This window comes from Salmo salar, chromosome 23, assembly GCF_965601325.2.
Source record: "Salmo salar chromosome 23, fSalSal1, whole genome shotgun sequence".
Classification (NCBI taxonomy): Eukaryota; Metazoa; Chordata; class Actinopteri; order Salmoniformes; family Salmonidae; genus Salmo; species Salmo salar.
In genome coordinates this window covers 38,016,747-38,041,353 of record NC_138313.1, presented here as the reverse complement: position 1 = coordinate 38,041,353, position 24,607 = coordinate 38,016,747, and the positions used below count along the sequence as shown (strand labels likewise).

The 24,607-nt window shown below is 42.5% G+C and overlaps 3 protein-coding genes across 4 annotated transcripts; 1 reads left to right on the top strand and 2 right to left on the bottom strand.

The window, feature by feature from the left end:
• Window positions 1-368: 368 nt before the first annotated feature.
• LOC106584546 (uncharacterized) lies at window positions 369-9,308 on the bottom strand. The gene is made up of 4 exons (XM_014169964.3): window positions 8,460-9,308; window positions 8,080-8,132; window positions 7,857-7,945; window positions 369-5,150 (listed from the first exon to the last, which is right to left on the bottom strand). The coding sequence occupies exons 1-4, from the start codon at window positions 9,245-9,247 to the stop codon at window positions 2,199-2,201; spliced, it is 3,882 nt and encodes a 1,293-aa protein (XP_014025439.3). The 5' UTR covers window positions 9,248-9,308; the 3' UTR covers window positions 369-2,198.
• Window positions 9,309-12,649: 3,341 nt separating this feature from the next.
• ticam1 (TIR domain containing adaptor molecule 1) lies at window positions 12,650-17,091 on the bottom strand. Of its 2 annotated transcripts, none has more exons than XM_014169961.3 (2): window positions 17,002-17,091; window positions 12,650-15,240 (listed from the first exon to the last, which is right to left on the bottom strand). In XM_014169961.3, exon 2 carries the CDS (start codon window positions 15,092-15,094, stop codon window positions 13,121-13,123), a length of 1,974 nt encoding a protein of 657 aa, XP_014025436.3. In that variant the 5' UTR covers window positions 15,095-15,240; window positions 17,002-17,091; the 3' UTR covers window positions 12,650-13,120. The 2 variants fall into 2 exon arrangements, with proteins under 2 accessions (XP_014025436.3, XP_014025434.3); XM_014169959.3 differs by lacking the exon at window positions 17,002-17,091 and adding an exon at window positions 15,730-16,171.
• bet1l (Bet1 golgi vesicular membrane trafficking protein like) lies at window positions 16,346-19,522 on the top strand. The gene is made up of 4 exons (XM_014169962.3): window positions 16,346-17,122; window positions 17,394-17,479; window positions 17,637-17,693; window positions 17,827-19,522. Exons 1-4 carry the CDS (start codon window positions 16,996-16,998, stop codon window positions 17,992-17,994), a joined length of 438 nt encoding a protein of 145 aa, XP_014025437.1. The 5' UTR covers window positions 16,346-16,995; the 3' UTR covers window positions 17,995-19,522.
• Window positions 19,523-24,607: the final 5,085 nt, after the last annotated feature.

Genomic DNA, 24,607 nt, shown 5'->3' with positions numbered 1-24,607 from the left:
GAGCGAGTGACGTCACTGATTGAAACACTATTAGCGCGCACCACTGCTAACTAACTAGCCATTTCACATCGGTTACACCCAGTAGGTAGTCCTTGACAGCCTCCACTGGTGCAGAATTATCATTATTTGGCTAAGGGGCTGCTGTCCCATTTCACATGCACCGGCTTAAAATAGTTTAGTGGACCAGCCCATGTGACCCTGGTGGGACAGTGTGTCAGAAATACCTGGGCCGATTTATGGTCCCAGTCTGCCCCTGCTTCATCACAACAGTTCTGCGTACAGTATGAGTCACATTGTGGGAAATGTTCAGATGTGTTCTAAATGCCTCAAGTGTACTGTACGTATGCATGGTGGTCAATTATAGTCTGTTAGGTTTTATTTTTGCTTTATTTGTTGAAAGATTGTAGGAAATGACAGTTTGACTATAGTATATTATCAGAAAAAGAGATTCATAGACTATTTTTGTTAACCATATTTAACATACTGTACATGGCTATTATAAATCTGGAGGCATTGGTACAAAATACATCTAAAATCAGCTTCATTTACACCAAATAAAATAATGCAATAAAAGTTGTTAACAGTAATCACACCAAGCAATGGTCCGCAGCCTTGTAACTGGGTATTCTGTATTTTATTAGGATACCCCATTACTCTTCCTGGAGTCCACGTAAAACATGAAACATGACACAATACTGAACATTAATAGACAAGAACAGTTATTTGAACACAGGGCTTTGAACTAATTTGTGCTCAAACAGCGTACTGTAAAAGATGCAACTGTAGTATGGCCCATATGTAGAAACGTCACAAAACATTATATTGGATAAATAATATTGTGTATATTGTGTGCTCTATTGAAGGATCTGCCTTAAACTAACTGACCCTCATAAGCTAGTTATAAAAAAATACTCACCTGTTAATATAACTTTAATAAGAATGTAAAAAAATATACATTTATTTTGATCAAATCTGGATAGAACGAGGAATATACTGAATTCAAAGTCTGTTTTTTGTGTCAACATTTATATTCTACTTTTTACCCACAAATCATTCTACCAAAAATGTGTAATTTGTGTCATCTACATGTAGTCTCAGATGAGGCATAATGACAAATAATGAAACTTAATTGTCGAGCACGTTAGACATTGAAATATATTTTCACATGGAACGTAACTGTTAAATTAGATCTGTAAATGTATAAACCCTATGTTACGACAATTAATTCTATCAATTCTTACATTACGTCACCCTTTACTCGGTTACAGATCTTTTTTTATCTGTACAAACCTTTGTCAGGAATGTGGCATCTGCAAAGGACATGAACCAAACGTAGCTATTCGAAGCTAACTAGTCAATCAAGCAACTCTAGCCCAGACGCCAGAGATGCTTTGCAGCACCCGGTTTAATTTCCAAAATAAAAGTCTAGAGCTTGTTTTAGAACGCAATTCGATAATGACGTTATATCAGTAGATGGCATAATATAGGCTTGGGCTTCAGAAAATGACTTGTGTGAGAATGATACGATAAAGACACAGAAGAGCCTTGTCTAGAAAAACCGCCTGAGCTGCAAAATAGAAAGTTAGTGTGATTTAGGCTTATTCCACTATCTGAATATGCCATGCTGTTGTGTGTTATTTAATGGCCATATTATTGCATAATAGATTTGTATAGCCGCGTGGAGCTACTGTAGTGATCATGTAAACTAATGAATCACACTTTTTCCAGTATTTGGGAGCACAGAGTGTAGGCCTTATATTAGGCATTTTGACTGTTGTATTAGTGAATTCCACTCTGTATGTAGGCTTATTAAAACCATTTACGTTGCACAATCCCATCACGCAGAGGCTAAAGCCATATCAATAAATGAGACAAAACAAAATATTAAGTCTTGGCTATAACCTGTCCTGAGCGAAATTGCCAAGGGGTCCCAAATGGTCAAGACTATCTATAGCCTATTCTTACTGCCAGATCTGTTTTCCCTATCAGCCACTGCATGTGCTTCTTAAACTATTTTGTTTAACATGTATTTAGAGGCTATATTTAGAGATGAGGCATAATGACAAATAATGAAACTTAATTGTTGTGCACTTTGTAGACACTGAAATATATTTTCACATGTCTCAACCTATTGTATTATTTATTTTAATTGGCTGTTTCTCCCCCTGACAAACCAGACTAAAACAGACCAGAAAGTCCTAATGGTATGCAGCAAAAAAGAACACTACAAACAGGATGGTGTATAACAGTGTTTTTGAGGGATTATGCCAAGAAAATGATTCTCTCCACCACATTATATTGCTCCTGGTGCTATCCTGCCCTCCCTCCACTAGGGGCAGTGTACTTGTAGGCTGATGCTCCACTGTCTCTGTGTCTGGCTGATCTTCCTGGTTGCTCAGGTGCTCCTCATCCACAGACTCACTGATGGACGTCATGGACGGTTTGCTGCCTCTTCTGCTTATGCAGGGCCGTTTCCCAAGACTCAAGGCTAAGTCCTTGTTTCGTAGCTTCTGCATTGCCCTTAGACTGTGCATGTACAGCTCCATCTCATCCTCTGACAGAGACACTGTGGAAGCATGGTCCTCCTCGCCCTCCCCTTCACCCTCTTTCCCACTGGCAGATGTATCCGATTGAATGTAGGACTCCCCTTCTCCATTGATAGATTCCATTTCTTCACCTCCAGGATGCTTGGTGTCCAGCCTTACGTCATTGATAGCTTCTTTGTGGCAAGGATTTGACACTTCGTTCGTCATTAATGTATTATCTTCTGGGCTTGATTTTTCTGTGACCTTCACATTTGTGCTCTTACCACCCTCACCCTCATTCATATTGTCCATGTTCATGCTAAACTCGTCTACCAACTCATTTTGATCATCTACTACAATTTCCTTTACTTCTACATCTGCAGTTTCTTCCTCTACAATCTCCTCTTCCTCTACAATCTCCTCTTCCTCTACAATCTCCTCCTCCTCTTCCTCTACAATCTCCTCTTCCTCCCACTCTATCCACTTAACATCCTCCTCCTCTAAATCCTCCATCTCTTCTTCAACTACCACCTCCTCCATTTCTTTCTCCATTTCCCCCTCTCTCTTCACCACCTCCTCTCCTTCCTTCACCATTCCTTCTATCTTTTCCCGTATCATAATTTCTTCTTTCTCCTTCTCCACTTCCTCCTCTGTTTCCTCCACCTCTCCTATCTCCTCCAACTCCTTTGTCCCAACCACCATCTCCTCTTCCACAACTATCTCCTCTTCTTCTATTTCCCATTCGTACTCCTCCACATATTCCCCCACCATGTCCTCCTCTTCCTCTTCCACAGTCCCCTCCCAGTCTTTTACTATTTGATTTTTCTTTAGAAATGGTTGTCTATCACTTGCGTCTATCTCCTTCTTTGTAAGAACTAAATACTTCTTATTGTTCATCATTACCAGTTCAACTTCCTTATGAATATCTTCTTCTTTGAACTTTGAGCCCTTGTCAGTGTCTTTATCATAATCATACCTCACATAGTTTGACATCTCTCCATCTACATCATCATAATCCTCGTTGTCAATAGAATGCCGTTTGTCTTCATTGCATAAAGTGTTTGACACTTCAAATGATAGTTCATCCTTCACTTTATCTGTTTGTTTTCTCATCATTAATTTCTCCAATGATGTCCATTCCTTAATGACAATGGAATCATCTTTCAACGCTGTCCCACTGGTTTCTTCCTCCAGTGTGTCCGTACAGGGCACAGCAAAGTTTTGGTGCTCAGTGGTGATCTTTTCCTCTGTCTCTGTCATTGAAGTGAAATCTTTTGGGTCAGCATCCACAGGCTCTAGCATGGCTATAGGTGTGTCTACTATTTCTGTGAATGGGCTTGTTGACCATTCATCTGTGTTGGCTGAGAGAGGGTTCTCCATTTCATGTGACTCATCAGATCTCTCATATCCACAACTGGCCCCCCGCAGAGTCATCTCAGCAGAGACATGCTTTGACCCCATTTCAGTTTGTGACTGTTGGAAACTGCCTTGTGTTGCGTCTATCAGAGTTTGTGTTTGTGAAAGTGCTGTGTCTACTGGAGTTTGTGAAGGTGTTGTGTTTGGTAATGGGGTTTGTGTTTGTGAAAGCTTGCTGTCCTGGTGCATCTGGGTCTGAGGAGGCAGAATGTTCTCCTCAGACCCCTGGACGCCTGAGCTCACATTGAGGATTTGTGCCCTGAGAGCAGCAGCAGTGTTCAGGGCAGTGTGAGTCCTGAGAAGACCTCCTGCCTCTTCTGACAGAAGTTTAGGTTCAGACTCTTTTTCTGTACTTAATCCAGAGCTGAAGTGTTCTGGGTTTGATTTAAGAGACCCCTGTTGATCTACAGGCTTGTCTTCAGGTGTTCCACGAGTATCAGCTGAAACACAGGAGTGAGTTTCTACTTCCTCTGTGGATGGATAACTCTGGGCTGTGCAGGCTGTTGAATCCCCTTCATGCAATTGATCACTTGTTCGATTCCCTCTATGGGTGAAGCTCGGACTCCCACTCTCCACTCTACCAAACCCCTGACAGTATGGTGGGGCCACAACATTACCAAACATAAAGCTATTGGTCTGGCTGCCTGGGACTGGGACTGCTGTGCTGTTCTTCAACCTGACAATGTTATCTGAATGTGTTATGTCTGTGCTGATGGCAGATCCACCCTTCTCCATTTCCATCTGCATCAGAGCACTTCCCTCCACACTGGAAACAGACGTATCACCATTTTGGCTCACAGCAGCAGGTTGATCAGTTGAATCTGACTCGCTGCTGGGGATCAGTGAGGCCTGTTTCCCTCTCAGCTCTGCTGGGGCTGATCGGAATGTTGGGTCTATTTTCTCAGGTTTCACTGACTCCTGCCAAGACGTGCTGTCTGGGATACCAGGAGACATTTTGCACGTAGACAGAGAATCTGTTGCCTGCAGCCCAAACCCTTTCCTGCCCTGTGGTGGCAGTGGTTGTACCTTAGGCCTTTTTGAAAGCTTTTCCTGTGGAAATGTGCTTTCCTGTGGGATCTGTGATGGTTCCACTGCTCCCTTCTCTTTCTCTTGGGTCTCATCCTCTCTCTGGGTGAAGTAGTCCCGCACCTTCGCCAATCGTGCTGCCTTTCGCCGGTTTCTTCTGCTGGAGTTCCGGCTGCTCTCAATCTGTCAAACAACAAGAAGGATAGATTCAGTTCATCTTTCCCACACAATGCCTCCTCAATGGTTAGGCTTGTTTGGTGAGGATGATATCTAGAGAGGCACGTTCAGATTAAGCCAAAACATATTTATATACATTTAATCTTGGCCCCCGAACAAAATCTCACATGAGCACTGGCCTCTGGCCAGTAACATTATAATGTGTTTGTTTGTCACGACTCACAAGGGACTAATATACATTTAAAAGAGAGCGTGTTACCAATGCAATGTATAGCTCAGTCACTCATGTGACCATGTAAAACCCCTCTTAGCTCCTGTAAAGCAAAATGTCCTCAAGTGTCATAAAGATGCAACTAGGACAGAATGTTAAAGAAATGACCCTAAGTGCTCAGATGGCAGCGATCACATGACATATTGAGAAAGAGCAACAGGGTTCACACTATCTTGTTTCAGAGGTCACCCCAAAATGTTTAAACCTAACCATAGCATTTTACCATACTTTTTAAATATACAGTAAATAGCAACTAAATTAAACCCTGTTTAAACCCTTAATTAAACTAAATTAAACCCTCCTTGAAGGCCACAATAACAAGAAAATCACTATTCTTTTTTATTTATATACACTGCTCAAAAAAATAAAGGGAACACTTAAACAACACAATGTAACTCCAAGTCAATCACACTTCTGTGAAATCAAACTGTCCACTTAGCAAGCAACACTGATTGACAATAAATTTCACATGCTGTTGTGCAAATGGAATAGACAACAGGTGGAAATTATAGGCAATTAGCAAGACACCCCCAATAAAGGAGTGGTTCTGCAGGTGGTGACCACAGACCACTTCTCAGTTCCTATGCTTCCTGGCTGATGTTTTGGTCACTTTTGAATGCTGGCGGTGCTTTCACTCTAGTGGTAGCAGGAAACGGAGTCTACAACCCACACAAATGGCTCAGGTAGTGCAGCTCATCCAGGATGGCACATCAATGCGAGCTGTGGCAAGAAGGTTTGCTGTGTCTGTCAGCGTAGTGTCCAGAGCATGGAGGCGCTACCAGGAGACAGGCCAGTACATCAGGAGACGTGGAGGAGGCCATAGGAGGGCAACAACCCAGCAGCAGGACCGCTACCTTCGCCTTTGTGCAAGGAGGAGCAGGAGGAGCACTGCCAGAGCCCTGCAAAATGACCTCCAGCAGGCCACAAATGTGCATGTGTCTGCTCAAACGGTCAGAAACAGACTCCATGAGGGTGGTATGAGGGCCCGACGTCCACAGGTGGGGGTTGTGCTTACAGCCCAACACTGTGCAGGACGTTTGGCATTTGCCAGAGAACACCAAGATTGGCAAATTCGCCACTGGCGCCCGGTGCTCTTCACAGATGAAAGCAGGTTCACACTGAGCACGTGACAGAGTCTGGAGACGCCGTGGAGTCTGGAGACACCTTGAATTCTAAATAAATTACCAACATTGTCACCAGCAAAGCACCCTCACACCACCTCCTCCATGCTTCACGGTGGGAACCACACATGCGGAGATCATCTGTTCACCTACTCTGCGTCTCACAAAGACACGGCATTTGGAACCAAAAATCTCACATTTGGACTCATCAGACCAAAGGACAGATTTCCACCGGTCTATGATCCATTGCTCATGTTTCTTGGCCCGAGCAAGTCTCTTCTTATTATTGGTGTCCTTTAGTAGTGGTTTCTTTGCAGCAGTACGACCATGAAGGCATGATTCACGCAGTCTCCTCTGAACAGTTGATGTTGAGATGTGTCTGTTACTTGAACTCTGTGAAGCATTTATTTGGGCTGCAATTTCTGAGACTGGTAACTCTAATGAACTTATCCTCTGCAGCAGACCTCTGCAGAAGTCCTCTGGGTCTTCCTTTCCTGTGGCGGTCCTCACGAGAGACAGTTTGATCATAGCGCTTGATGGTTTTTGTGACTGCACTTGAATAAACTTTCAAAGTTCATGAAATTTTCTGGATTGACTGACCTTCATGTCTTAAAGTAATGGACTGTCGTTTCTATTTGCTTATTTGAGCTGTTTTGCCATAATATGGACTTGGTCTTTTACCAAATAGGGCTATCTTCTCTATACCACTCATACCTTGTCACAACACAACTGATTGGCTCAAACGTATTAAGAAGGAAATAAATTCCACAAATTAACTTTTAACAAGGCACACCTGTTAATTGAATTGCATTTCAGGTGACTACCTCATGAAGCTGGTTGAGAGAATGCCAAGAGTGTGCAAAGCTGTCATCAAGGCAAAGGGTGGCAACTTTGAAGAATCTCAAATCTCAAATATATTTTGATTTGATTAACACTTTTTTGGTTACTACATGATTCCATGTGTGTTATTTCATAGTATTGTCTTCACTATTATTCTACAATGTAGAAATAGTAAAAATAAAGAAAAACCCTTGAATGAGTAGGTGTGTCCAAATGTTTGACTGGTACTGTGTGTATGTGTGTGTGTGTGTCTGTGTGTGTGTGTATATATATATATATATATATATTGTGTGTGTTTTAATCAGACCTTTATTTTAATAAGGAGTCTCATCGAGACCCAGTCTCATTTTCAAGCCCTGCAAAGGCCCATTTGAAAAAGTTAAGTAAAAGTTCTGTAGATCTATGTATCACTAAAAAAACACTAGATAAATGACACATCATTAGATGTTCAGAAATCCAAATGCCACAGGTATTACTCACCATTAAGTTCTGACGATCATCTTGGAGTGCTCCTGACTGAGACTCAGAAGTGTTCACACTAGCCATCTTTCCTCCACAGTTGTGTACGTCTAAAGAGGAATGATTGACATTAGTTAAGGATATATTCTAATTGGTTTTAGTTAATGACTTCATCTAATTGATTTTATCCGCTGTACGTCTGAGTCATTTGACTTTTTAATGATTTAGTACAGTGAATGATTACCTGAAGATTCAGCATTGGTTGACGACCAGTTTTCATCACAGGGAAACTCATGACTGTAAATAAATTAAATGAAAGCTCGGGCAAAAAGACCCCAACAACAATTGTCCAACATTTACTGTAATATCATCATTTTATAATAAACTGTCAGTTGGTTTATCTTTAGGAAGTAAAAATATATAGATTTTTGGGATGAAAAAAGGGTGTATGTTAAGGTGAGGCAATATCAATATGAAAGCATGGTGTAGCTGTCACTTTACTGGACCACTAGACTGGACCACACATAACCCCTCTATTCATTTGATAAGAAAGTACTAGCATTCAATCATTCCATCAATCGACACTCAAAACAAACCTGTTTTGATTAATCTGACCATCCTCACCTGATGGCTTTCAGGATGCTTTTCCTGCGCCCGCTTGTGTCTTTTTGTGGTTTCTCTTTAGGCTCCTTGATTTTCTGGTGACAAAACATCACATAGTTCTGGTCACTATTGTTGGCCCAGAAAGTCCCAACCGGGGTCTCGTACCGGAGACAGAAATCCACTCTGGTCCCCTTTTCCCCAAAGGGGGGCACCAGGGTGAGCTTGAATGAGAAGCAGTCAGTGTCTCCATCACTGGACCCTGGTATGTACTCTGCCAGCAGGTCAAAGTGCGTGGCCCAGGCATCCAGAGAGGTGCGGATGTACACCATCTTATCAAAGGAGACATTGAGAACACGTACCACCCCCCTTAGTATTGTAGTCTGGTGGAGTAACTCAATACTCTCCAGCTCTAGCTTCTGCTCCTGAACTCTCAGGGCCATGGCTTCTTGGGATGGTGAAGGAGTGTATAACGAGGACAAGTAGTATTCCTCTACCTCTTTCTCTCCCTCCATGGCATTGAAGTTCAGCGGAATTGTTATGTCCCACGAGTCAAACTCTTTCACTTTCACCAGGTTTAGGCCGAGGGCGTCCGCAAAGGACACTCTCCGAGAGCTGGATGGGGTGAGTTCGAGCTCACAGTCCTTTAAGTCATTGGCGCTCCTTCTCCGTGGGAGAGGAGAGGACTTGGGCCTGATGCCACCGATCACCTCCGCGTCGTTCGCCTCATCCCCATCCCAGGTGATGAGCCCTGGGACACCCAGGAGGCTGCTGACCGTGGTGGGTATTGGTTCGACTGCAGCAGGCTCCATTGGGCTGTCTAGTGACAGAGTGAAGGGGAATCGCAGAGCCGAGTTCTCTGCTTTTCTCTGGCAACTGACATTCAACATGCTGTGACTAAACAGATGGATTCGAGTTACAGATGACATTGTAGCAAGGGCCAGCACTATAAATAGGTCAGAAGGGACTTCAACTATGCAGTGTGGGCTCAGGAGATACTGAGAACATATCATCTCAATGCCTTTTCTTTGAGACACTACTTTGCAACAATGATATACATAGTAATCCATTGGAATTATAGGTTGATTTCAACTAACTTCCCCATTTCATTCCAACTAATCTCGGGACCGAGAACCAGATCTCATCTGCGCGCTGTCACAAAAGACTATATTCGAACCAAACAACGTTTTCTATGATAGAAGACAACAAACTATGTGGAAAGTAATCTTCTTCAACTTCTCCTAATAAGGGTTGAAGGGTTAATTGTGTAATAAATACTGGATAAAACATGTTTGATTTGAAGATGATACTCCTTATAGACACTTCAGGTTAACTGCCAACACGCCCCAAAATGTTTCAAATATTAAAAGCCTTTTTTTTCTATCATAATGTCCAAAACTCTGCACTCTGCAGAACATAACATACTTTGCCTTATCAGAAATAACATTATTTAAGGGTTAACCCCATTGTGCAACTCAAAATGGCAAACAATGACCACATAGCATCTTATCAGAATTCACTATGTACAGTTTCCTTTTTGATGATGAATGTTTCATCAGAGTGTACCTTTTATCTGTGAGAATGTGGCATGCCCAACCCAAATCATGCAGGGACTGAATGTGGTTAAGAAGAAAGTAGCTATAAAAGACTCAAACCGATCAAACCATCACAAGAAACACAGGTAGCCAAAAGCAGAAATGCCTTTCTACTAATACCAGACAGCATGTAGGAATGCTCTCTGAAGACACTCTTGTACTGCAAAGCTGACAACTGAAATTCACGACAAACAAACAGATATGGACACAGAGAAAGAGAAGTTAGAAGTACAGCCAGTAGAAGGGATGTTAAGAGAGGTAAAGGTAGGTGGAGTAATTTCCAAGGAGCCAGAGATGAAAAAGCTGTGGTCAGGGTCAGTCAGAGTCCCTGACACTGTTCCAGTAAAGAGTGAGGTCCTCAAGACAGACCTCAGCACTGTTTGCGAGGACATCCCCACAGAAACAGCCAGTCTGCCGGGTGACATTCAGTCTGAGCCCTCAGACAGCAACAAAACTCGTGAGGGAGAGGACACAATACATGGAGATCCAGATCCCTCTACAAAGCCCACGCTCTCCTACGTCGCCCTGATCGCCAAAGTCATCCTCTCCTCCTCCTCTCTGAAGCTCAACCTAGCCTCTATCTACAGGGCCATGGAGGAGCGGTTCCCCTATTTCAGGGCCCGGGGGTTGGGGGGTCAGGGCCAGGGCTGGAGGAACAGCGTGAGGCACAACCTGTCCTTGAACGAGTGCTTTGTGAAGGTAAAGTATACTGAACAAAAATATAAATGCAACATGCAACAATTTCAGTTCATATAAGGAAATCTGTCAATTGAAATACATTCATTAGGTCCTAATCTATGGCGTTCATGACTGGGTGGGGGCGCAGCCATGGGTGGGCATGGGAGGGCATAGGCCAACCCACTTGGGAGCCAGGCCCACCCATTGGGGAGCCAGGCTCAGCCAATCAGAATTAGTATTTCCCAACAAACGGGCATTATTACAGATAGAAATACTCCTGTTTCATCAGCTGTCCGGGTGGCTGGTCTCAGACAATCCCGTAGGTGAAGAAGGCACATGTCTAGGTCCTGGGCTGGCCTGGTTACACATGTTCTGTGGTTCTGAGGCCGGTTGGACGTACTGCACATTTCTCTAAAATGACGGAGGCGACTTATGGTAGAGAAATTAACATTCAATTCTCTGGAAACAGCTCTGGTGGACGTTCCTGCATTCAGCATGCCAATTGCATTCTCCCACAAAACTTGAGACATCTGTGGCATTGTGTTGTGTGACAAAACAGTACATTTTAGAGTGGCCTTTTATTGTCCCCAGCACAAGGGGACCTGTGTATTGATCATGCTGTTTAATCAGTATCTTGATATGCCACACCTGTCAGGTGGATGGATTATCATGGCGAAGAAAAAATGCTCACTAACGGATGTAAGCAAATTTGTGCACAAAATTTGACATAAATAATATGTTTGTGCATACAGAACATTTCTGGGATCTTTTATTTCAGTTCATGAAACATGGGACCAAAACTTGACATGTTGCATTTGTATTTTTGTTCTGTATAAAAGGACCATAATTGGAAATAAGTAATTGTTTTATCCTTGATAGTTTTTTTAATAAAGTAGGTATTGGCTGTATAGCCAATGTATTTTTTTAAAAAATATAGTCAAAATTGTATTAAACTATAAATCAAGGTGGGCCGCTGCGAGGACGGGAAGGGCCACCATTGGGGCATCCACCCAGCCCACCTGGGAAACTTCCTGCTGGGGGACTTCAGGCAGCACAGGAAGGCCAGGAGGAGCAGGCACCAGAGGGAGCTAGAGGACAGCTACAGTATGGCTGGCTCTCTGGGCTGGTCCTGGACAGAGCTAGGCTGTAGCCATCGGGAGAGGCACTGTGGGGGTAGAAGTGGGCTGCATGGATCCTGGAGCTGGATGAAGCCACTGTACCCTCCACAGGAACCTAGAGGTTATTATGACACTACTGGGTCTGTGGACTGGACTTTGCCTTTCTATTACTCACAGAGGCTCCATGGAGGTGGAGTGGGATCTCTGGGACCTTAATACCCAATCGAGAGGTTCCTGGACTCTTATGACAGACCTATACGACCAGAGAGATGGTGCTATGATTGGCCCATGAAACCCACATGGAGACTACATAGCTGGGACATACATGGCCCAAATCATGTGTGCATGACCAGGGAAAAGGAGTCATGTAACAGTGTGTTACTGAGACTGCACACGCTCTACTCCCTGCCGGGCTGCCAATGGAGGTCCCAAGTCTTCAAGAACATTATATTCCCTTAGCCAGTATTTTACCAACCTGTTGTAAAGGATATTACAATCAGAAAACCAGATATGGGGGGGAAATACAGATACATGTCTGACTACATTGTATCATGACTGACTACATTGAACTTCTTGTTTATTTTGCTATCCCATACACTACATGTTTTACACATGCACATTCACTGACATTTCTACAAACTCTGCATTTATCTAAAGCTTTGTTTGTATTTTATATAAAATGTTATGCACCTCTAGACTATTGATTGAATAAAATGTCATCATGCTTGAATTCCTTTATGCTGCTCCATTGTTGATCCAAACATAGTTGGCCTTGTTAAGTTAAACACAGTATCAACAAATAGGTTCAGGTAAAAAGAAGAACTGGAGCCTTATGTATTTATTGCATATCAGAAGTGATTGAACACAATGGGAAAAAAAACACTGATAGAATTTTAAAAGAGAAACAATTAAATTAAACCACAACAAACTTATCTTATTTCCTATTCACCAGTTTGCACCAATCCCTTCATTCTCGGTGTACCTGAGACTGCACCATTGTCTCCAGATTTAAAATGATAGCTTTTGCAAGCGATGACAGTTGATTCAAAATGAGGACTTTCACTTAAATGGTACAGGACATCAGAAATGATTTGTTTAAGCAATCAACTAATGTAACATTGAACTATGATCATAGTCAATGCAAAAACACCACCAATACACAAAATGGCCATCAAGAAGAAAATAAACAGGATTTCTGTTCCAAAAGTGTAATATACTCCTAAATGATTACTCCAGAATAACTAGCTTTCACAAGACCACATTTAACCCTCTTCTTTATTACATCATATTCAATTTAGAACCTGTCCTCTTCATCCCCACTGCTGTCCCCTCCTTGTCCGACAGTCATTTTAGAGTCATTCCCAAACATGACATAGCGAGCATTCTGGATGTGGATGTTTCCTGCTGGGTGACTCCACTCATGTTGCGGTGGTGTCACTGACATATTGGACACATTTATAGGTGTACTTCCTAAAAATGGAGCAGTAAAGTGAGGCATTGCGGGAGTCGAGGGTTGATTGGAACGTTGTTGTTGCAACAAATATCTCTGCATTCTTTCTGTCTCCTGACCACGAATTAAATCCATTTGAAACCTTTCCTCTTGTCGTAGTCTCTCCTGTCTCCTAACCTGCGCCCTCACTGCCTGCTCGCTCAACCACAATCTCCTCTGTTTAGCAATATTTGCTGGAGCCATGGCCCTTTTTGCCTTTTTCTCAAAGGCATTACCTTCCTCTAACGGAATAAAGATCCTCAGAACTTTGGGCATGTTCTCTCGGGGCATACGGTTCTCCTGTGGCAGAAAAGGGATGACAGTGTTGTACTTGTGCAGATTCTCAATGGCATTCATGAGCACAGAACTGGTTTCTACCTCCAGCAGACGGGTGTTGAAGTTGCGAGTAAGCATCAGGATAGTGAAGGCGGAATTGTTGATGGCATCCTCCACACACATGAGGGTGTTCCTGCCTGGGATGGCAAAGTTCTGAGAGAAGGTTGCTCCTTCACCACCAACTATAGACTCTAGTTCCTCTTTTAACTTCTCAGCCATATCCACATCCTCTGCTGCGTGCAGGATGACAAAGGAGAAAAACACTTCCTCCTCCTCCATCTTCTGATTTGGGGTTTTCAATGGAAAACTTGCTGACACTGGTTCAGTGGTAGTTGGATGAAAAGTTGGCCTATTGGTGTTTGAGGGAGGCACAAGGTTATTTTTTGGACATGGTTTGGAATGTGCGTTTGGACTCTCAGGGTTATTGAACTTAGTGTGAGCTGGAGTGAAATTGACAGGAGAAAGGGGTGAAACTCTCACCTCCTCTGACCCCGTTCTGTGTTCACAAGACACTGCAACACTTGTAACTCTGTCCATTTTTCCTTTAACAGGCTTAGGCACATTTTGTGTGGGTGGTATATCCCGAGACGTAACCCTGGAAAAGTATTTAAATGCACCTTCCTCTCCTGTATTTGTACCATAATGTGGAACAGGTGATTGTACAGGCTCCAAATTCATTGGAGGAGGCTGCGATGGGATGTTGCTCGTTTTAAAGCCAACTGTTTCGGATACACTGATCTCCAAGTGAGAAGGGTAGGAACATATGGAGGTGTCGTCCCGTAGGGAGGACGGCGGACTGTGACCACTTCCTGTCTGATTGGGAAAGCCTGATTTTCGTAAAGCTGTGCTCCCTTGGTCCAGTGGCGGGATGGAGCAAAGACCTGATGAGGAGTCCTTAGGGAAACACATCCCACCAACTGTGTCCTCAATCTGAGGCCCACAGACCCTGTTGGCTTCTTCTCTCAGCTGCATCTGTATGTATTCTGATTCGGAACTCTCTTCACTACTGTTCTTGTATGTGGCTAGAACTGTCTGGTAAGCCAAATCCCTCAGAGATGAGTCACACAACCTCTCCTCAGCCAACACCTTGAAAATCCTCGCTAGGTCTGCTAAGGTGCCCAAGGTACACTCTTGGAAAGGACCAATACTCACTGTTAAGGCCTCCAACTTGACTCCACACATTCTCATCTTTTCAGCCAGATGTTTAGCAATGATGTTGTTGTCCCCCAAAGCCTGGAGCTTGTTCAGTGCCTCTGACCTCTTCCCCAGGCAGATGAGAGACATGGCATGTACCAGCTCCTCGGCCAGGCTATCACCCAACTTGAAAGTCAGGCTTAGCTGTCTCTCGTATGGGACCTTAGAGAGGATCTTAAAGGCATCCACTAACCCAGTCCCTCGTCTGGGCTCATCTTCTGCATGAGCTTCCCTGTCCATCTCTAACATCTCTTTCTGATGATATGATATCCTTAACTAATGTATTTGAAATCAGATCAACATTGTTTTGCCAGTTACTTCATCCCTTATGGTGTGTAGAAGGCATCATATCTTTGATTCATCAACTTTATTCCACATAAGCACTGACAGGTAAACTGAAATGTAGAGAGACAATCATTGTGAGTAAACTGGAAACATTTCAAAATACATCATACAAATACTGATAAATCAAATGACAAAAACATTGTGCATTGTAACTAGATACTTCTGCAATGCTTTTGCAATAGGTTTATTTAGAATAGGTTTATTTAGAATGTATATATTATGAAAGTCCCCAAGAGCATCAATATTCATTCTACTCACACTAAATAAGACAAAGCAGCAACACTGCTTATTATTTGAATTTTGCCTAATCCTAGGTGGTGCTGTAAAGGTAGGCCTACTACTACTAGGCCGCATACCTGGGTACATCAATTTAGTCCTGTAAGAAATTGCAATGTCAGCGATCGAAAAATCACGAAAGTGGCCTAATTATAGGCCTACACCACCATCATATAATCCATGCTGAAGTAGTAGTAAACCTTGCGACTAGTCATTCATTAAAACGGGTAAAACTGACGGTAAAGTGTGTAAACATCACTTACCGATAAGGAAAAGAGTTAACAACAAATCCACCAGGTCACATATTATGACATATAAATCGCGTTTACATTCCCGGAATTGTATTACGTTCTGTGGTTTTGTCTAGAAAATATACAGCTTTTGTCAAAATTGACTTATCAAATTAGGTTATGGTTAGGGTGAACTAAAATGCAAAACAAAAAATTACTTTAGACGTCAATTTGACAAAATTTGCATCCCATCTTTGCACGACAGCATTCAGAATTTAGCCTCGTTCGAAGTATCGAGATCACATTCTGTCTCTACACGCCGCGAACCAAATAAACGATTTTTATTTCTGGGGCGTAGCTTGCTATTCGTTAGGCTGATTCCTTTGCAAAACGTTTCGTCTGTTGCAATTTTTGCTACAGAAACGGTTTACTCCAAGCGGAAAACGCAAACGGACAATTTATATTGGACAAATGCAGGTAGGTCCCTCCCCGTTTTGTTCAGTTGTCTTCGTTTGCTTCCGTTTGGTTCTTGAACGGTAAACGGTTTCCGTAATGAATACACCCCTGGTCTCAACCAACCTACAGCAGGAAGAGGAAAAGAGAGGCCCAACTCTGCGGAAAATCTGCCCCCCTCCAGCAAATTGCGTTTTTTCGCCCACCAAGCAAGGAGTTTTTGTAATTTTATTTGACTAACTAGGCAAGTCAGTTAAGAACAAATTATTAATTACAATGACGGCCTACACCGGCCGTGAGATATTTGGTCAACAAATATATGTTTCGTAATACTTAAGTTGTTACGAGTGTACTGATATAATATTGATATTTTGGGGCTCAGCGGTTTTAGGCACTGCATCTCCGTGCTAGAGGCGTCTCTACAGACCCTGGTTCGATTCCAGGCTGTATCACAACCGGCCGTGATTGGGAGTCCCATAGGGCAGCGCACAATTGGCCCAGTGTCATTAGGGTTTGGCCGGGATAGGCTGTCATTGTAAATAATAATTTATTCCTAACTGACTTGCCTAGTTAAATAAAAATATAGGACACGTGACATCCCAGCAACTTCGAGAAAAAACACTTCATATCGGAGTTGTCTCGAGATGGCTATGTATATTCATACCATGAGGCTATTAGCATAGCATCTCGCTTCATTGAATGCATGCGGTTGTCGTCCAAAACCCTAATCAAATATTCAAAAAGAGACTACAAGAATGAAATGTATCCACCAATCCAAAGAAAGGCGGGAACTAGATAGCTGGGCTACCTTGTGGACAAATATTTCCATTGTTAGAGCGAAAAGACATGTACCTTGTCAGTACATCCATAATCTTTCCCCCACAGTCATTGCATCCTAACAGCGCAGTGGTTTCAACCGGCTTCCGTAAATTTGCTGGTACGTCAACAGCCAAGATGGCGGACTGGAATCGAGGTAATTTGATAAGTGACACGTCTTCATAATGAACATTGTTGACATATGTTCTTAATCTAACATTTTTACGGACTAATCGTTTTGAAAGAATTGTATGTAGATTGCTTTTTATGTGTCTAACCCAGTGTGAAGTGTAGATTGTCGAGCTAACGTTAGCTGTCACTGGTCGTAGTTATCTATTAAGTTTGTAAGCAGTACGTTATTTTTTTAACATGATATCTTGCACGTATGTATATATCATATTATTCACTCTCTGTGCTTGTCATGATAGGACAAGGTGCTGTTGACGATATGTTGGACGCGGAAAACAAGCTTCTGGCTGACAATTTGGCGTCCAAAGTTTCCAGATTGAAATCGGTATGTATGACCACAAGTTACATCTAATTTACCGGCGGTATGCCACCAACAGCTTGCAAATAAAGTAGCAAGCATAGCAAGTATTATTGTAAAAGTTAGCTGCTAATATTAACTTAATTAAAAAAGTAAATAAAATAATTTCCTGTTATTTTTAAAGCTTGCCTACGACATTGACAAAGAAGCTGAAGACCAAAATTCATATTTGGATGGTATGGTAAGTCTTGAGTGGGGCAGGGTAATATGAATGTAGCTGTTTGTAGCAAGTGGCTGTCTAGTTCTGCATCAAATTAGTTTCCTGACGTATGTAGCAAATTCATCAATCCACTCTCTTCCTTTTCTGTTTTTAGGATTCCAATTTTCTGAGTGCTACAGGACTGTTGACTGGCAGTGTGAAGAGGTTCTCTGGCATGGTGCGATCTGGAAGAGACAATCGCAAAATCCTCTGCTATGTCTCAGTAGGACTGGTCTTTGTCTTCTTCCTGCTCTACTATCTCATCTACAGGGTCCAGAACTGAAGAGCTTTAACAAGAATGGAACTTTATAGTGTGGCTGGCTACTTTCCTCTCAGTTATACCAAGAAAGACAAAATATAAACTTTTATTGTGAAGGTTTTGGATAGAAAATCACTCACCCATCTCCTCCTCTCCATATAATAATGTCTTCTGCTTGAAATGAGAAATACAGTATGTGCAGATGTGTATATAATTTCTCAGTTATATGAGAACTGTCATTGTATATACATTAAGACCACAGTCATGTAAAACTGAATGTTAATCCCCCCCCCCCCCCCCCCCCAAAAAAAACCCCAACTCATCCTTACCAGGATGCAGTTGAAAGCAGGATAGTCCTTTATTTACATTGATAAATAGCCCTAGAGATTATTGGCAGTATGTCAAAGAATGCCCCAGTGCCCTTTTCACATTACTGAGCCAAGACAGGCAGTACTGACCATAGGTACAATAAGAGATTGTCCTCGGTTTTGGCTTATTCTTGTGTTTTGTAATAGTAGTTTGAAGACATGCTCCGGTACTTTGGCGAATTAGTAAGTATTTAAGACCTCCCGACTTTGGGCTGGATGTGTCAATGTGTAGTTCACACATGCATAATCTATGAGCAGAATTTCTGTCTTACCTCAATTAGCCATGAAATCCCTAGTTTGAAAGCAACTTTTTTCTGGAAACTGTGACGTAGTACGCAATTTTCCGTGAGCGCTACTTTCAGAACTACGGGCTAAAAAGTATACAAAAGTACTGTAGAATCTCTAAGACATTGCCTAAACTTGAACAATCTCTTATTCTGTGATATTCAGTTGTCAATACCCAATGACTTTCAATTATGCTTCAGAAAAACAAGAACAGACTTATCTAATTTACAAACCAAGTAACTGTTCTGGGTTTCAGATTTAGTGCTTTAGCATTGGACCAATTTCTACAACCGTGTGAGTAATAATATACATATTTTCAGCACCTGGCATGTAATTAACCGTTCTTGCATTTCCAAAACAACTACATAACATGATCCTTTTTTTCCAGTGAGTTGTATAAATCCTTGTAATGGATGTGTAATAAACATTTTGATACTACAGTCGACTCCGGATAAGTGAAAACTCCACAGGTCCCAATTCAATTTTTCTTGCTCTGAATATCTGTTCCATTGGTTTGTGTAGTTAATGCAGTCCTGAACCAATGGAACCATTTCACTTATCAGGAGTCAACTAGTTTACAGATGGTAGATGGTTGATTTTACAGCGATAGCAAGACATTTTAATTTAGATTTTAAGGATATTAAATGAGATTTTGTGAAAATCTGTAAGTAATAATTTGCTCAATCTAGCACTATCCAGATCTGAGTGATCCAATTAGTCCATGAGCCAGACCACCAAATTTGGGCCGTCGACGTCTTTAGTGATTTATGTCCCTAGAGGTGGGAAATGTGTGATACCAGTGCAGCAATGGTAGGTTTCTGTGTATCACTCTCATCCCTCCGTCCCATTATTTTTTCCCTTAGGGATTTTACCCTACAATAAACACTCAGTATATGTAACAGTTTTGCTTCCGTCCCTCTCCTCGCCCTCAACCTGTGCTTGAACCAGGGACCCTCAAATCATCGTTACCTATCGCTCCACAAAAGCCACAACCGTTGCAGAGCAAGGGAAATAACTAGGTTTCAGAGCGAGTAACGTCACCGATTGAAACGCTACTAGCACACATTGCTAACTAGCTTGCCATTTCACACTGGTTAAATATACAGAGGTGTTGGTTTTAATTATGTATCATTGGAACGCTTAGATTCACAACTATCCATCAGACACACATTTTTGGAAATGATCCGGACAGACAAACTTTGTCCTCCAGGGTACATATCAGAATTACCTGTGTTAATGGCTTGAATAAGGAAACACTGATACATTTTAACATTTGTTTGACAAGTGGTTCAGAAAAGTCATAAAAGTACCTTTCAAATGATATATAACTAACTTTGAAAGCACCAGCTCCAACTATTGTTTAAAAATCGCCCATGTTGGAAGCTTAGCCATAGAAGTCCATGTAATAGGGCAGCTATATTTATAGATTCTAACTTTTTTCCACCAAAAAGTCAGTTTGATAGAAACATTTATTTTTATTTAACTAGGCAAGTCAGTTAATAACGGCCTACCCTGGCCAACGCTGGGCCAATTCTGCGCCGCCCTATGGGACTCCCAATCACTGATGTGATTCAGCCTTGATTCGATCTAGGGACTGTAGTGACGCCTCTTGCACTGAGATGTAGTGCCTTCGACCGCTGCGCCAAACATCTCTGGTGGTAAAATGAGCATATTGTTTTATGCAGATTTTTGAATATTTGCATGAAAATCTGTTGCAAATTGGATGGAAACCTACTGTAATGGAATGTACGGAACAGCCTAAAGTCCTCATAATGAAAACAGCTACTAGGATAACGTCGTATTTCATTTTAATGAGCTCACATCCGGACTATTCACATGTACTGTACATATCCATTTAACATGATTGAATATTAAAAATACTGCAATTATTGATCATAACGTCTTCAGAAATCAGCGTTTTTGGAAGATTTTTACCACATTTCTATCAATAATTTTACATACTATACAGTACCAGTCAAAAGTTTGGAAACACCTACTCATTCAAGGGTTTTTCTTTATTTTTACTATAAGTCCTCAAAACTATGAAATAACACATGGAATCATGTAGTAACCCAAAAAGTGTTTTATATATATTTTATATTCTTCAAAGTAGCCACCCTTTGACAGCTTTGCACACTCTTGGCATTCTCTCAACCAGCTTCACGTGGCATGCTTTTCTAACAGTCTTGAAGGAGTTCCTACATATGCTGAGCACTTGTTGGCTGCTTTTTCTTCACGCTGCGGTCCAACTCATCCCAAACCATCTCAATTGGGTTGAGTTTGGGTGATTGTGGAGGCCATGTCATTTGCTACAGCACTCTCCTTGGTCAAATAGCTCTTACATAGCCTGGAGGTGTGTTGGGTCATTGTCCTGTTGAAAAACAAATTATAGTCCCACTAAGCGCAAACCAGATTGGATGGCGTATCGCTGCAGAATGCTGTAGTAGTCATGCTGGTTAAGTGTGCCTTGAATTCTAAATAAATCACTGACAGTGTCACCAGCAAAGCCCTTAGCCGTGGTATATTGGCCATATACTACAAACCCCTGAGATGCCTTATTACTATTATAAACAGGTTACCAACGGGATTAGAGCAGTAAAAATAAATGTTTGGTCATACCCATTGTATACGATCTGATATACCATTTCTGTCAGCCAATCAGCATTGAGGGCTCGAACCAACCAGTTTATGAAAATAAATAATCTGGCACTCCTGGCTCATGTGGTTTTATATTCTACATCACTGTGAACATTTGAAAGATATTTTTGGGCATACTACAATTATATTTTATACAGGTATGGCCATGCGGAATTGTCCAATAAGAGCCCATTGAGTTGTTTGGTGGCAAAATATTGGAAAAAGCCTTTGTGGGGTTAATGTGGGGATTCTCTGATGGCCCTGTATCTGCAAATCTTTTTTAATACCCATGCTTAGCTGTGTGTGTGCAATTTGTTGCCACTTATTAAAGTTAGAATTTCAAAACATAGCTGTCCCATTACATGGAATTCTATGGCTAAGCTTCCAACATTCATTGGCACTTATGGGCTATTTTTAAACCATTTGAAAAGTAATTACATTGCCTTTCAGAACCACTTGTCTAACAAAGTTTAAAATGTGCCATGATTTCCTTTTTAAAGCCATTTATAGGCCTACAGGTAATTCTGATATGTAACAGAGGTTCTGCTGATCTGAAAATTCCAAAATGTGTCTGATGGATAATTAAAATCAATGTTTATTTGTCACGTGCGCCGAATACAGCCGTTCTAGACCTCTACACTGAAATGCTTACTTACAGGCTTTAACCAATATTGCAAAAAAGGTATTAGGTGAACAATAGGTAAGTAAAGAAATAAAACAACAGTAAAAAGACAGGCTATATACAGTAGCGAGGCTATAAAAGTAGCGAGGCTACATACATACACCGGTTAGTCAGGCTGATTGAGGTAGTATGTACAAGTAGATATGGTTAAAGTGACTATGCATATATGATGAACAGAGAGTAGCAGTAGTGTAAAAGAGGGGTTGGCGGGTGGTGGGTGGCGGGACACAATGCAGATAGCCCGGTTAGCCAATGTGCGGGAGCACTGGCTGGTCGGCCCAATTGAGGTAGTATGTACATGAATGAATAGTTAAAGTGACTATGCATATATTATAAACAGAGAGTAGCAGCGGCGTAAAAAGAGGGGTTGGGGGGGGGGGGGGCACACAATGCAAATAGTCCGGGTAGCCATTTGATTACCTGTTCAAGAGTCTTATGGCTTGGGGGTAAAAACTGTTGAGAAGCCTTTTTGTCCTAGACTTGGCACTCCGGTACTCTTGCCATGCGGTAGTAGAGAGAACAGTCTATGACTGGGGTGGCTGGGGTCTGACAATTTTTAGGGCCTTCCTCTAACACCACCTGGTGTAGAGGTCCTGGATGGCAGGCAGCTTAACCCCAGTGATGTACTGGGCTGTACGCACTACCCCAGGTAGTGCCTTGCGGTCAGAGGCCGAGCAATTGCCGTACCAGGCAGTGATGCAACCAGTCAGGATACTCTCGATGTTGCAGCTGTAGAACCTTTTGAGGATCTCAGGACCCATGCCAAATCTTTTTAGTTTCCTGAGGGGGAATAGGCTTTGTCGTGCCCTCTTCACGACTGTCTTGGTGTGTTTGGACCATTCTAGTTTATTGTTGATGTGGACACCAAGGAACTTGAAGCTCTCAACCTGCTCCACTACAGCCCCGTCGATGTGAATGGGGGCGTGCTCGGTCCTCCTTTTCCTGTAGTCCACAATCATCTCCTTAGTCTTGGTTACTTTGAATGATAGGTTGTTATTCTGGCACCACTCGGTCAGATCTCTGACCTCCTCCCTATAGGCTGTCTCGTTGTTGTCGGTGATCAGGCCTACCACTGTTGTGTCGTCTGCAAACTTAATGATGGTGTTGGAGTCATGTCTGGCCATGCAGTCGTGGGTGAACAGGGAGTACAGGAGGGGACTGAGTACGCACCCCTGGGGAGCTCCAGTGTTGAGGATCAGCGTGGTAGATGTGTTGCTACCTACCGTCACCACCTTGTGAATCTAAGCTTTCAAATATGATTAAAGGGTGTAAGTGTACAATGTTGGGTCCATTTTTTCATGAGCTGAAATAAAAATTCCCAGAAATGTTCCATATGCACAGAAAGCTTATTTATCTCAAAATTGGTGCACAAATGTGTTTACATCCCTGTTAGTGAGCATTTATCCTTTGCCAAGATAATCCATCCACCTGACAGGTGTGGCATATTAAGAAGTTGATTAAACAGCATAATCATTACACAGGTGCACCTTGTGCTGGGGACAATAAAAGGCCACTAAAATGTGCAGTTTTGTCACACAACACAATGCCACAGATGTCTCACGTTTTTAGGGAGCGTGCAATTGGAATGCTGACTGCGGAGTTCTCCACCAGATCTGTTGCCAGAGTATTTTATGTTCATTTCTCTACCATAAGCCGCTTCCAACGTCGTTTTCGAGAATTTGGCACTATGTCCAACCGGCCTCGCAACCGCAGACTACGTGTGTGGCATCATGTGGGCGAGCGGTTTGCTGATGTTAACATTGTAAACACAGTGCCTCATGGTGGCGGTGGGGTTATGATATGGGCAGGCATAAGCTATGGACAATGAACACAATTGCACTTTATTGATGGCAATTTGAATGCACAGAGATACCATGACGAGATCCCGATGCTCATTGTTGTGCCATTCATCATGTTTCAGCATAATAACGCACGGCCCCATGTCACAAGGATCTGTACACAATTCCTGGAAGCTGAAAATGTCCCAGTTCTTCCATGGCCTGCAAACTCACCAGATATGTCACCCTTTGAGCACGTTTGGGATGCTCTGGATTGACCTGTACGACAGCGTGTTCCAGTTCCGCCAATATCCAGAAACTTCGCACAACAATTGAAGAGGAGTGGGACAACATTCCAGAGGTCACAATCAACAGCTTGATCAACTCTATGCGAAGGAGATGTTGCGCTGCATGAGGCAAATGGTGGTCACACCAGATACTGACTGCTTTTCTGATCCACGCCTATACCTTTTTAAGGTATCTGTGACCAACAGAGGCATATCTGTATTCCCTGTCATGTGAAATTCATAGATTAGGGTTTAATTTATTTAATCCAATTGACTGATTTCCTGATATGAACTGTAACTTTGAAATTGTGGCACAGTGGTCTAAGGCACTGCATCGCAATGCTAGCTGTGCCACTAGAGAACCTGGTTCGATTCCAGGCTCTGCCGCGGATGGGAGACCCATGGGGCGGCACACAATTGGCCCAGCATCGTCCATGTTAGGGGAGGGTTTGGCCGGCAGGGATGCTCCTGTCCCATCGCGCACTAGCGACTCCTATGGCTGGGCCTGGGTGCAGTGCATGCTGACACAGTCGCCAGGTGTATGGTGCTTCCTCTGACACATTGGTGGGGCTGGCTTCCGGGTTAAGCGGGCATTGTCAA

Coding starts and splice junctions, on each gene's coding strand:
- bet1l (XM_014169962.3), top strand. CDS start 16,996: ATGTACCTTGTCAGTACATCCATAATCTTTCCCCCACAGTCATTGCAT. Junction 17,123..17,393: donor GATGGCGGACTGGAATCGAG/GTAATTTGATAA, acceptor TTGTCATGATAG/GACAAGGTGCTGTTGACGAT. Junction 17,480..17,636: donor AAGTTTCCAGATTGAAATCG/GTATGTATGACC, acceptor TTATTTTTAAAG/CTTGCCTACGACATTGACAA.
- LOC106584546 (XM_014169964.3), bottom strand. CDS start 9,247: ATGGAGCCTGCTGCAGTCGAACCAATACCCACCACGGTCAGCAGCCTC. Junction 7,946..8,079: donor AACCAATGCTGAATCTTCAG/GTAATCATTCAC, acceptor ATTCCTCTTTAG/ACGTACACAACTGTGGAGGA. Junction 5,151..7,856: donor ATGATCGTCAGAACTTAATG/GTGAGTAATACC, acceptor GTTGTTTGACAG/ATTGAGAGCAGCCGGAACTC.
- ticam1 (XM_014169961.3), bottom strand. CDS start 15,094: ATGTTAGAGATGGACAGGGAAGCTCATGCAGAAGATGAGCCCAGACGA.